This window comes from Monodon monoceros, unplaced genomic scaffold (assembly GCF_005190385.1).
Source record: "Monodon monoceros isolate NGI ecotype Baffin Bay Population unplaced genomic scaffold, NGI_Narwhal_1 Super_Scaffold_21, whole genome shotgun sequence".
Lineage (NCBI taxonomy): Eukaryota > Metazoa > Chordata > Mammalia > Artiodactyla > Monodontidae > Monodon > Monodon monoceros.
In genome coordinates this window covers 70,046,784-70,061,131 of record NW_021703778.1, presented here as the reverse complement: position 1 = coordinate 70,061,131, position 14,348 = coordinate 70,046,784, and the positions used below count along the sequence as shown (strand labels likewise).

The 14,348-nt window shown below is 36.9% G+C and overlaps 2 protein-coding genes across 7 annotated transcripts in view; one reads left to right on the top strand and one right to left on the bottom strand.

The window, feature by feature from the left end:
• Window positions 1–14,348, top strand: part of AAGAB (alpha and gamma adaptin binding protein) — a 176,614-nt gene that overhangs the window by 7,475 nt on the left and 154,791 nt on the right. The window lies entirely within an intron of this gene.
• Window positions 1–14,348, bottom strand: part of IQCH (IQ motif containing H) — a 210,626-nt gene that overhangs the window by 131,211 nt on the left and 65,067 nt on the right. For 4 of the 6 annotated variants that reach the window (XM_029236989.1, XM_029236990.1, XM_029236992.1 and 1 more), the window contains exon 1: window positions 5,883–6,000. In XM_029236989.1, the coding sequence (XP_029092822.1) occupies window positions 5,883–6,000 (118 nt within the window). Of the gene's footprint in view, window positions 1–5,882; window positions 6,012–12,257; window positions 12,379–14,348 lie in introns of those variants that run through there. The other 2 variants (XM_029236988.1, XM_029236996.1) reach the window with 2 other exon arrangements.

Sequence of the window (14,348 nt, the reverse complement as noted above, 5' to 3'; positions counted from 1 at the left end):
ACAATAAGTTAAGAAAATAGGAAAATTAAACCTCGAAAAAGTAAACAGAAGGAAGAAATAATAAAGGTAAGAGCAGATACCAATAAAATAGAAAACAAATATCTAGTAGAAAGAATCAGTAACATCAAAATTTGGTTGTTTGAAAATAATAATAAAATGGATAAACTCCTAGAGAGACCGATCAAGGAAAAAACAGAAAGGCGTAAATAACCAACATCAGGAATGAAAATGTACATCACCACAGGTTTTACAGGTGTTACAAAAATAATTAGAGGATATTATAAACAACCTTATTCCAATAAATTTGAAGGTTTAAACAAAATGGACAAATTTCTTAGACAAAGTTAATTTACTGAACTGAAACAGACAAAAGAGATAATCAAAATAGTCCTATACCTGTTAAAGAAATTAAACCTACAATTATAAACCTACTCCCAAAGAAAACTACAAATTCAAATGGCTTCACTGGTAAATTCTTCCAAACTTATTTCTTTAAGAAAGAAATATTACCAATTTTATCCAAACGCCTCCAGAGAATATAAAAAGAGATGGTACTCACTCACTGAAGGCAAAACTAACCTGGATACTAAAACCTAAGGAAAACATAGGAAAGGGAAAATTTAGGACAGCCTCATGCATGAACAACAATGGTAAACAAAATATTAGCAAATGAAATCTAGCAATACATAAACAGGATGATATATCATAGCTAATTTGGCTTATTCTTCAGATGCATAGGGAATTAATAGGGGTGTCAGAGGAACCAGATAAAACAGATTAAATTAGAACCAGAGTCTTATAACATAATACCCACAATGTCAAAGTGTCTATTGAAAATCACTCACCCTACCAAGAACCAGGAAGATGTTAAACTGAATTAAAAAACAAGGAATAGATACCAGCACTGAGATGACAGAGATCTTAGAATTTACCTGACAAAAGTTTTAAAGCAGCCATCATAAAAATGTTCCACAAGCAATTACAGAAACACTTGAAACAAATGAAAAAATATAAAAACTCAGCAAAGAAATAGAAAGATTCCACAAAGAAATAGAATACATAAAGAGGAACCAAGTTGAAGTTTTTAATTGTGTTAAAATACACATAACAGGGACTTCCCTAGTGGCGCAGTGGTTAAACTCATGCTCCCAATGCAGGGGGCCTGGGTTCCACCCCTGGTCAGGGAACCAGATCCCACATGCATGCCGCAACTAAGAGTTTGCATGCCACAACTAAGGAGCCCGCCTGCCTCAACTGAGCCCATGTGCCACAACTAAGGAGCCGGCAAGCTGCAACTAAGGAGCATACCTGCTGCAACTAAGACCCGACGCAACCAAATAAATAAATAAATAAAATATTTTTTAAAATACATGTAACCGGGAATTCTCTGGTGGTGCAGTGGTTAGGACTCAGCACTTTCATTGCTGTGGTCCGAGTTCAATCCCTGGTTGGGGGACTAAGATCTCACAGGCTGCGTGGTGTGGCAAAAAACAAACAAAGAAACAAAAAAAAAACCCACAATACATTTACCATCTTAACCATTTTTAAGTGTATATTTTTTAACAAATTGAAATTTTGGAACAGAAAACTATGGTCATCTAAATACAAATTCAGTGGATGGCTCAACAACAGAATGTAGGGGGCAGGGGAATCAGTGAGCTAGAACAGCGGTCCCCAACCTTTCGAGCACCAGGGACCGGTTTTGTGGAAGACAATTTTTGCACAGATGGGGTGGGGGGATGCTTCAGGTGGTAATGCGAGTGATGGGGAGGGATGGGGAGCGGCAGACAGAGCTTCGCTTGCTCGCTCACCTGCCAGTCTCCTCCTGCTGTGCAGCCTGGTTCCTAACTGGCCACGGACCGGAAATGGACTGGTACCGGTCTGCGGCCTGGGGGCTGGGGACCCCTGAACTAGAAGACAGAAAAATAGAAATTACCCAGTCTGATCAATGGAGAGAAAATAGACTAGGGGAAAGAGATTAACAGAGCCTCAAGGACTTGTGGGATTGTAGCAAGAGATCTAACATTTGTATCATTGTAGCCCAGAAGCAGAAACAATAGAGGGCAAAGTTGAAAAAAGTACTCAAAGAAATACTGGCTGAAAACTTCCAAAATTTGACAAAATATATAAACCTACAGCTTCAAGATGAGCCAAACCCAAACAGGATCAAACCAAAGAAATCCACGCTAAGACACAGTCAGACTTCTAAAAACTAAAGACAGAGAAAAATCTTGAAAGCAGGAAGAGAAAAACAACACCTTACCTACATGAGGAAAAAATTCAAAAGACAGTGGATTTCTCATCAGAAACCATGGAGAAGAAAAGAAAGTGGCACAGTTTTTTTAAGTGCTGAAAGAAAAGCATTGTCAACCCAGAATCTTATATCTAGTGAAGATATCCTTTAGGAATAAAGGAGAAATCAAGACATTCTAAGATGAAGAAAAATTAAGATAATTTAGGGTCACTAGTATAATGACCCTAAGCAATGGCCAAAGAAAATTCTCTCAATTGAAGGGAAATGATAAAAGAAGGAATCTTGGCACATCAGAAAAGAAGAAAGAACATGGTAAAACAAAAATATGGGTAAAAACAATAGACTTCCTTTTTCCTCTTGAGTTTTCTAAGTTATATATGATGTTTGAAACAAAAATTATAACACTGTCTGATATGGCTCTAAGTGTATGTAGAGGAAATAAGCATGCAACTACCATGAGATCCAGCAATTATGCTCTGGGCATTTATCTTAAAGAAATGAAAACATATGTTCGTACAAAAACCTGTACACAAATGTTTATAGCAACTTTATTCATAGTAGCACCAAACTGGAAACAACCCATACATCCTTCAGCTGGTGAATGGTTTAACAACTGTGGTACACTCATACTGTGGATTACTAGTCAGCAGTAAAAAGGTATAAACTACTGATATAAGCAACAACCTGGATGAAATCTCCAGAGAATTATGCTGAGTGAAAAAAAAAAAAAAATCCGGGCTTCCCTGGTGGCGCAGTGGTTGAGAGTCCGCCTGCCGCTGCAGGGGACACGGGTTCGTGCCCCGGTCCGGGAAGATCGCACATGCCGCAGAGCTGCTGGGCCCATGAGCCATGGCCGCTGAGCCTGCGCGTCCGCAGCCTGTGCTCCACAACGGGAGAGGCCACAGGAGTGAGAGGCCCGCGTACCGCAAAAAAAAAAAAAAAAAAAAAAATCCCAAAATGTTACACATCGTATGAGTCCATTTATCTAACATATTTGAAATGATAAAATTATAGAAATGGAGAACAGATGAGTGGTTGCCAGGGTTTAAAGGGGTGTGGGGTGAGAGGGGAGCGGCTGTGGCTATAAAAAGACAACATGAGGAAATGTTGTGAAAATTGTGAAAATGTTCAGTATCTTGGCTGAATCAATATTTCAGTCATCATATTGTACTATAGTTTGGCAGTATATTATTATTGGGAAAAATTGAGTTAAGAGTACAAAGGAGCTCGTTGTATTATTTCTTACAACTGCATGTGAATCTATAATTATCTCAAAATCAAAAGTTTAGTTAAAAACAAAGACACCAGTAGGAGAATGAAATACCAAGCCATAGAATAAAAAAATTATTTGTAATACATATAACTGATAAAAAATTAGTACCCAGAATACATACATAATTCCTACAAATAAGAAAAAGAAAGACAACCCATTAAAAAAGAAAAAAGAAATGTTAAAGTTCTAAATCACTTTACAAAAGAAGGTATTCAAATGACCAATACACATATCAAAACAACTGCACAACTTTATGGGTGATCAGGGAAATAGAAATTAAACCCACAAAGAGCTACCACAACAGAGTCTTCAGGATGGCAAAACAAACAAACAAAAGGAAATATCAAGTGTTGAGAAAGATATATATGATCTGGAATGCTCATATATTGCTAGTAGGAAAATAATTCAGTATAAACACCTTGGAAAACTGTTTGGCATTATCTACTAAAACTGAGTGTATATTTACCCTGTGACGCAGCAATTCTTCTTTTTGATATGTATCCAACAGCGACGCATACATATTTACATGAAAAGACACGTACAAGAATGTTCATAATGGTATTACTCATAATAGCTCTATGGTATAAACCACTGAAATTCCCATCAACCGTAGAATGGATACAAAATTGGGGTATGTTTATACATACGTTCATACATATTTATCCCTGATGCCTCTCTTTCCCTCACTCCTATCCATCAGCCAGTCCTCATGGCTCCACCTCCAAAACATAACCTGAATTTGTTCACTTCTCCTCATATCCATTGATACCATCCTCCTCAAATCCACCGTCATTTCTCACCTGGTTTACCAATATAGCCTTTTAACTAGTCTTCTTGGTTCTACTCATGCTCCCCTATGATTCATTATCTGTAAAGCAGTCAGAATGGTCTTATTAAAATGTAAATCAGATCACCTCATCCTCCTGTTTAAACTTTTCAGTGAGTTCTCATTGTAATTAGGATTAAATCCACTGCAAATCATGGTTTGAAAGGCTGCCATAGTGGTTCTGCTATAGTCTAAGGCATTTAAAAAGAAGATCCTGAGATATACTGAGTGGCTTAAACAAATTAAGAGTTTATTTCTCTCTCACACAACGGTTGAAAGGAAGATAGTCCCAAGTTGTCAGGGCATCTCTGCCAGACTCAACCTGGAGTTCCATCTTTGGCTCCAAAGTGCTTGCTCATCACATCTGCATCCCAGCTAGCCAGAGATGAAAAATGAGAAGGGGAAGCCATGCCCAGAAGTTTCCCTTTCCACTTCTGCTTACATCCTCATTGTCTAGAACCTGGGCACATGGCACACCTCACTGAAAGGAAGACTAGGAGATGTTGTCTTTGGTCAAGCTGACATGTGTCCACCCATGATTCTATTACTGTGGAAGTAGGGGAGAATGAACATTGAGGACAACTCATAGTCCTGCTCTACCCTACATCATTTCAGTCTTCTCTACCTCTCCAGCCTTATCTCTTCCCTCTCTCTTGGCCCTCTAGCCACACTAGCTTTCTTGCTCATTCCCTCCTTAGTCCCTCAGGCCATTGTGCCTGTGCTGTCCTACATCTGAAATACTGTTCCCTAGATCTTTACATGACTGGCTCCTTCTCATCATTTGGATCTCAACATCTTCCAAGACACATTCCCTGACCCTTCCCTCCCAAGCAAAGCAATCACTTTCTTTTATCACTCTCTTGTCCATGTTGTTTTATTTTATTTCTAGCACTTATCCCTAGCTTAAATTCTCATTTACTTATCTACTAGACTATATATAAGCACCATGAGAGTAGAAATGTTGTCTGACTTATTCTCTGTCAGATCCCCAGCTACCTTGGATAAAGCAAGCATTCAACAAATATTTGTTGAACAGAAGGATTAATTTAGCCAAAACCCCTCATTTTATAAACTGGTAAAGCTTAGGCCCAGAGAAAGTAAATGGCTTGTGTGAGGTTCTGCAACTAGTTAATAGATTCCCAGGTCAGTGCTTTTCTCCTATTTCATCCAGCCTCCTCTTTGAAGTCTTTTATTATCTCACCTCTCAGCAATCATTCCTCTGAACACCTATAGTACTAGACTTTAACATACATTTGGTTTTCAGTCTATAATACTTTGTATTGTTATTTGTTTTTATTATATTTGTCTTATTTTCCCAACCAAGCTGCAAATCCCTTGAAAATACCAACTTTCTAACACATAGAGAACACAGGCCCTGAGTAGGTATTTCATAAAGAGACTAAAGTTACTTTATTCAGTAAAGTGAAACTCAGATTCATTACAAGTTTCCTCCTGTCCTATTATTGAAGATAAAAGATTTTGGTAATTTCTGTGTATCCCCAACTAACATACAGGTAGGACTGTCTTACCGGTAGTCAAAATCTTACGTGCTTCATCAAAACTATGCAGAGGAGCTGCTCTGGGTGTTATGGGTGGATTCTGAAAGGTAATTCTTGCTGTTGGTGGAATCAATCCTTGTTCTCTCATACTTAAAATACCTAAAAAGGAAGGTTAGAAGAATATGAGTTTAACTTCAAGCATTTCCACAAAATCTGAACTCTATAAATTTCACAAGTGTCACTTACTCTATTCTTTAGTTTATTTGTGAGACTACATTTAGTGCCTTAATCATTTGCGAGAAAAAAATAGCCATAGTACTGTTCATTTAAGCCTAATCTAACCCAAGAAAAAATGGCATTTCTAATAATGGTATTATGAAATAAACTTGTACTGTGATAATTTCATTTTAAGGTAGAAATATAATTCCAATGCAAACAGAAACTTCTTTATACTTAATGGCATTGTCAATTATTGATAATATTGGTATTCTTTTTAAAATTCAGAGAAATCAGGTACACAGTCAATAACTAAGGAGATCTTTGGTTCTGAAAGAAAGAAAATCTGTGTGCTTGAAATCATGCTCCTGTTGTTACGAGTCATATTTTATTTTTAGAAAAGAGTTATTTTTAGACATTTCTCATATTACCAGATGATGTGAATGCCCAAGTAGGTTGTTTTAGCGTTACTGGGCAACATGGTTAGTATTAATGTCACTAATTTACAATTCCTAGAACTCATACTGTGTCAATATGACTGGTGCCAAGGTTTTTTAAGGACAGGAGACATTGTTTTAAAAAAATGAATAAATCAATGAGTAAATGAATAATTGAGCAAAACCTGATGTGAGGGGCAAAACTCACATTAAAGTGGATCTATGGTATTGAAGCCAGAAACCCAGAAACTCAGGGAGTACTTGACATAGACATGTGATAGGGCTTTAGCTTCTTGTTGCTCTCAGCTAATAGGAAGAAAAATAAAGAACTCTGGCTCTCAATGAAATCCAAGTAAAAAACTGTGTCCTAAGCTGGACTAGGTTGAAGAAGTTGGCACACATCCTAAGAGGGATAAATATTGTTTTCATTTGCTTTATTATCTCTAAGGACTATATTATGTCACGTTCAGGAAATTAAAGTCTAGGGTTATAGGAATTCAGAAGAATGATCGCTGAGGGATGGGAGAGCTGAAGAAGACTTCACTAAGAACAATGATTCCAAAACAATGATGGTAAATGGTTCTAAAACAATGATTCCAAAGAGAAGTCTTCAGTTTACTTACTGCAGGATTATCTGGGGCAAGAATTTATTATTAAAAATGGAGATTCCCGGGCCCCATCCCAGACCTGTCCAAATTTCTGAGGCCCCTGGGAATCTGCATTATGGAAGCCTCCAGGAGATATTTATGTGCATTGAAGTTTGAGAATCACTAGAATTGGGGCCAGTAATCTACATTTTAAATAAGCACTCCAGGTCAATCTTTTGCACTGTTAAAACTTAAGAACTACTGATCCCAAGTACAACTCTTCAAGCCCTTTTCAAAATTAGTACTCCAGGTTTTAATTGTTGTAACACCAGAATTTAACTACTTTAAAATATAAAGACCAATTCTTTGTCCTCACAAATATTTTCCACCTATAAATATCATATCCCATGTCCAAGAACTGTGCCTACTTTGCAGATGTGGAAAACAGAGCTGTTGCTAATTCAGTGTATTTTCATTACTAGAATGAGTTTCATTCTCTGAGAATCCCAAAGAATATGAGCATGATTTTAACCCTTGCTTTAGTACTAGGTGAAGCAATTCACTTAATTTTAGACAAACACACGTGTGCATTTACCATTAAAAGGAAAAAGTTATGATTTTGGAATAAGGAAAAAGTTATGATTTTGGAATAAGCAAAAGAGATTACTGGTTATCTTTTCATCAGAATGCTGGAAACTCTGGAGATTATCTGACCCTATAATCACCTTTGTTTTTGATTAATCTCTTTTACAATTCTGTAGAGATTAAGGTTAGTTTATAGAAAACCAAGAGCAGTGCAAATAATTCTTGTTTATACATATGCAAATAAATTTTGTCACATGGAGGGACAGTACTTTCCCCACCCCCCAAAATTCAGTTCTGCATGCATTTGTAAATTTATTTCCAAATTTTTGGTTTGTAAATTTGTCTGCTGTTTGAATTCTTCTTTGAATCAATTGTAACATTTTACTGGTTCCCTCATTTAATTAATGAGTTAAACAGAATCTTTGATGTGTTCATTTTATAGTTGTATAAAAGTCATGGTTTTACTTTCAAAAATATATATCCTTTAACAATTTTGGAGATCCCACCAAGATGAGCAAAAGATTCACCTGAAATTGCCAGAAAAGGTACATATCACAGGGAACCAAGCCAGGCACTTATTTTCTTGGCACCCATAGGTGAATTCAAAGTGGCAATAGAACTTTGCTGACTCTTGTTTCTCTAATTTTGATATTACTCCATATTAATGGCTGATAAGTTAGTCCTTGTTGGTGGCTACGACTGAGAATTTGGTGAGTTTTGTAAATGGATCTTACAGAGATCTATTCCCTATCGAGTGAGAGACAATAGAGAATATGGTGTGTAGACTTCTGTTTGTCTATGTGTGTATTTTGAGCTCAGTTCAACTAGGAATTTCATACCCACAAGGAAGGAGAGTAACTTTTTGCTCTCTGGACCATTACATTTTTGTGTTTCTGTGTTTATTTTTCGTTTGTGGCTGAAACTGTAGGATTGAAGCTATAAACTCTCTCTGTATCTGTATGTCTGTGTATCTGTAATTCAGAAAGGCCTTTATTTCTCATTGTGAATGTAGAATGTTTTCCTGTCTCCAGATGGTATTAATAAATTAGATTGTAAAGTCTCAAATTAAAGGAGCTGTGTTCTGATTGACTTACAGAGAGAAATGAGCACTTACAGGAATTGAATATTCCTAAAATTCCCAGAAAATAAGGAAACTGAACTTCAACTACTTTAGATGAGCTCCCTCTCACCTCCCGAATTCAGAAACTCTGACTGAGCCTCCTTACTTTTCATGGCAATACGGGTTATTTGCATAGTTTCAATAAGAATCTTTTCTTCTTTTATTAAGATATAATTGAAAAAACTGCTTATGCAACCAAGAACTTGCCTGGAATTTCATATTTAAGAATGTTGTTATTAGTGAGGTATAATAAGTTACATTTAAAGAACTAAGTTTGACTTTATGGAACCAAATGCTTCCAAAGCCCTCCCAGAAAAACTGGCCTGATACATGGCTTACAGGATTTCCATCCTTACAGGTGGAAAGGAATGTCATTTCCCAACAGGTCCAAGAACCTTAGGATATTTGGAGCATCTCTAGAGGAGAGGAATGTACCCAAATTTATAGGTTCTGTAGTTGAAATATGGTGGACAGAGTTTCTTGGGCTTGATTTTCTAACCTCAGTATAACAAGTAATAGAGGATTTAAAAACTTCAATCTGAGATTCCTTATGAAAACTTCCAACAGAGCAAACTTAAGATGGCCTATGTGGTGATTAACATTCTTGCTGCACCTATGTAAATTATCAGGCCAAACCTAATGAGACCAGCCTTATTTTGTGAATAATTTTTTTAGATCATTTTGTATCAAAAATGGGGGAAATTATAGGAAAGTTTTTTTTATGTTTTAGAATAAGCAAAAGAGATTACTGGATACCTTTTCAATGGAATGCATTCAGGAATTATCTGAACCTAGTCTTTGACTAGGCTATGTTACAATTCTGTAGAGATTAAGGTTAACTTGTGGGGAAAAAACTGATAATAATGCAAATAATTCATATCTATAGACATGAAAAAAAATTCTGTCTGGTGAAGGGACATTCCTTCTTTCCATAGAAATGTCAATTTTCCATCTATTTGCAAATTTATTTCAATTTTCCTGATCTACAAAGATACGTTCTTTGGATTCTCCTTCAGACCAGTTGTGACAGCTTACAAATTCTCTCCTTTAACTGATGAGTTAAGTAAATAAAATCTTTGACACGTGTTCATTTGTAAGAGAGTCAGGATTTTACCTGTTTTTGAAAATCATCCCTTAACATCTTTGTCTCATTTAATTTTCAAAACTGTCTCACTTTCCTGTTGACTAGATTAGGAATTAGAAATTCATTCATTGTGTCAGTCATTCAACCAATATTTAAGTGCCTGTTATAATATCCCCACTCAGGAAATATTCTGGAGAGTGAGGATTCAATGGTGAACCAGACAGACCTCATGGAACCTTTAGTGGTGGAGAAGACATTAAATAAATTCACAAATAAATATATAATTACAAACTGTGATCATCTATAAAGGAAAAAGACAGATGCTTGAGGAAATGACTTTTACAGGCAGAGGTAAAAGCACTTGTGAAGGCCTGATGTGAAAAAGTGCTTGGCCTGATAAGGAAGAGAGAGAAGTCCCATGTGGCTGGAGCACAGAGAAAGCGGAATGAGATGAGAATGGAAGGGAGGCCAGGTCAGGCATGCCTTGTTTATAGAGTTTAGAGTTTATTCTAAGATCAGAGAGCAACTTGCCCACTGTCACACAGAGCCTAAATGGAAAATTTTTATTATGAGACTTATATTCTTAAGCATTGTGGAGGGGTTGAGGGAGCTTTCTTCTTTGGATTTAGCAAGATAATTCAAAAAGAAGTAGAGAAGTTTGCCCTGCATTTTCCAAAACTATTCTCTCTTCTGGATGTTGTTCATCTTTCACCACATGCTGGACTTGTGTAGATCTGGGCTGACTTAAATGACAGATCAGAGCATCAGGACATGTAAAAGTCTGGACACTCTATCTACATTTGTGTGGCTTGTGCTTTCCTGGTGTTCATATTACCTTGCACAGTACCAGACATATGGCAAGTACTCAATAAATGTGTTGATTAATTGGTTAATTAATTACAAATATTATGGTAGGCCATGTGTTCTCTGGCAGATAATTGAGGGATGAAAATACGATGTTTTTCTGGACCAGGTTGCCATGGCTCTAGATTTACCTTTGTTTTGCAGCAATTGTTTATTGTGTCTATCGCTAAAGCAAGTATAGATAGATTAATTGATTGATTGATTGATTCATTCATTATTTTATTCATCTTAATTTGACCCAGGAAGAATGTAAGTGTTTCTAAAGCAAGAAGTAGAAACTCTGCTGAAGTTTTCCCAGGGAGTAAACATTATGTAAACCAACTAAAAGCATGTGTCACAAAGATTTCTAAACAACAATGATTTGTAACTAGGAAAGTAATTGTTACAGTTGCAGGAAATTTAATCAATTAAGAGACTTATAATGATGCAGGGCTGTCTTGAGTTTTGCCGTACCACTGACTGGGTCAGCAGATAGAGGATACAGGAGATACAAGATGGGGGACTTTAAATCTTCAGGTACCAGAAGAACCCTGGGGAACCAACTTTAGATCCAAAATACTCCAGACAACAGTTAGAAAGTGAGATAGAAATAATTAAAGATCATCTCACTTGCTCATATTTGAGGTACAAAAGGTGATCCACTTAATTCTTTAGGGGGACTTCCCTGGTGGTGCAGTGGATAAGACTCCACACTCCCAATGCAGGGGGCCTGGGTTTGATCCCTGGTCAGGGAACTAGATCCATGTGCATGCTGCAACTAAGAGTTTACATGCCACAACTAAGGAGCCCTGGAGCTGCAACTAAGGAGCCCACCTGCCATAACTAAGACCTGGTGCAACCAAAAAAAAAAAAAGAATTCTTTAACATGTCAGCCAATTAAGTATCAGGGAGAAGTAAAGAGGGTTACACTTGTGACACTCAGTCCTTAGTCATTCGCTTACTCTTTCATTTGCTTATTCATTCAACCAACAATTTAGTATCTACAAAATGCTAGATATGGTTCTAAGCACTGGGGATACTGAGATAAAGATGACATGACCTTTTGCTTAAAAAACAAGAAATCCACTGGTTTCACAAGCTCTGGTATTTCGACTAAGACATGCATAGTTTAAATGCTAATTGCATAAATTCTGGCTTCATATTTTTGTATAATAGTATATTGAAATAAGTTTTTAAATTCTATCAGAAAAGCATCAGAAACTATCAGCTCAGAACCTTGAAAAATTATAATAATATCACTTAAACAAAGTAATAATTTTAATGTGTAATAACATCAACATCTAAATCAATAGTAAATCTATAGAATCATGGATTTTAGAGGTGGGAAGGGACTCTAGTCCAACCTTCTGATTTACAGAGAAGGAAACTCAGGCTACAGTGAGGACTTGACTTGTCTGAAGTCATCTTGGAGAATTAGTGGCTGAATCCAAATTCAAACTCAGGCCCCCAGTCCCACCTCAGTGCTCTTTCGCTATGTTCCTAAACATATAAAATGGTTATTGAATCACTAACCTTTATTGGCATCCACTTGTAAGACTGGCACAGGGGTGAAATAGGGATTCGTGCGATGAGAAGCTGGCAGAACCGTGAGGTTGGATATGGTGGACCCTTTTATTAACTTCTGAGCCTTCACCTAAATGATCAAAAATTTGTTTTCAGCAGACATTTTCTGCCTTCAAAATGAGCACAGTTTTCTTCTTGTAAACAATAAATAAGATTATGAATAGTTTCATTAAGTTTTAATAAAGTAGCAATATCAGCTCCAGTTTTATTGCTAATGAGTACCCTGTGCTATTGTCTACTGTAAGGAGTTTGTGTAATTTAAAATAGTTAATTAAATCCAATTAACATGTTGTGATTTCCACTATGCAAAGTCAGTATAGTAGTTAATAAAGGAACTATTAAGATTTTGTTCAATTTTAATGACTAAAATATAAAAGTGCTAAATCTTGACAGGAGGCTTTGAATACAGCAAAGTTTTATACAGGCAAATTTTCTAGGAAATACATATTAGAGTTTTGAGGATAAAGAAAAACTGGGAGAATGTAAAGATAAATATATCAGTCAACATTAACAGGTTAAGGATAAACTCTGAGCATACTCTTGCAGATCTTAGAAATGGTTAAAGACATGATGTCTAGATCACTTACAGTAGATATTACTTTTCCTAAAGTCATTACATGCTTTTATTATAGTTATGAAATATGAATTGTTTCTATTAAATGGTTTCTATGTTTCGAAGATTATATGTATTGCAAATAAATCACATTTAATTGTAGAGCCCAAGCACATTATTTTACCTTTATTATAGGAGGTTATGAATTACCTGGGCCCTCTCAGCAAGGAAGATGCAACTGTTTGGTATTTATAGACTGTTTTAAATTTTCCAGTTGTTTTCCAAACATTAATTAATTTGCACAACTTCCAAGGGAACTAGGTAACGGTTTGCTATTTAACTAATAAAGAACCAAGTCAGAAAGCTTAGTAGATTTGTCTCAGGTCACGTAGAGTACTAGATATGCAAAGATTATTCAATTTGAAGATTAATCTGATTCTGCATTAGTGAAACTTGCCATTGCACCCAGTTGTAGTACATCTTATTGTTCATCAAGGTCATGATGACCTTAAGGAAAAAGAAAGGGAAAGTTTCATCAAGACTCTGGGGAGAAAATCACTTTGCAAAATAAATATCTACTGGCTGAGAAATGTCTGTGAACAAAGTTATTTTAGGGCCACACTGCCAGGATGTGGTACTTAAGGGAAACTATAAGCAACTACCATCCTATGGACACCAAAACCTTTGGCGATGTTTGGTGAGGACAGTTTAAAATGACTACAAATAGGATTTTTAACAGGAAAGAGCAGACTGTTCATGCAATCGGTTTCCTTCCAGGCGAGTGGGAAGAGGAAAGGTCAGCGCTCTGGGTCTTGCCTTGATGAGAGTGTGTATGCGCATCGTGTGATTATGGAACTTCTGTCTTGCTGATGCACCTTGGTCTCCCTTCCTCACCCTCAGCTCCCCTTTCCCCACCTCACCTCCAGAGAGGAGTAGTTTCCAGGAGCTCCTCCTAACCAGGGAGGCTGAGATAATCACCCAGCGTACTGTGTTCCAGACATGGCGCAGGCATAGCTGCGGACACTCAGTATCAAAAACGGAAGGGTCTCCAGTTATCTGATTGATCTCAGGGTCAGGGAGGCAAAGGGAAATCGAAGGAAGAAAGATTCCACTTAAATAAAATTGTCAAGTACTGTGAAGGTGTAAAATATAGTTTTGGCAGTTTCGGGGCTTACAGCATCATTTATCTGGATTTTCTGAAAGCCTTTGACAAAGTACACCTGACCACCTGCTCTTGAAAGCTAAAGTAGCAGGATCTGACATCAAACACAATGTAAAGCGTGACACAGAGATGAGAGTGGAAGACAGATGATGTTCGGATTCTCTCAGGCAGTCAGCACATTCATAACACGGGTTTCTTTCATGCTTTACATTGCATAAATCTCAACAACGTAAAAGCCAGACCCAAGGTCTAGGGCTGTGCTGAAAAGGCAGTGAGGGGTGTGTGTGTGTGTGTGTGTGTGTGTGTGTGTGTGTGTGTGTGTGTG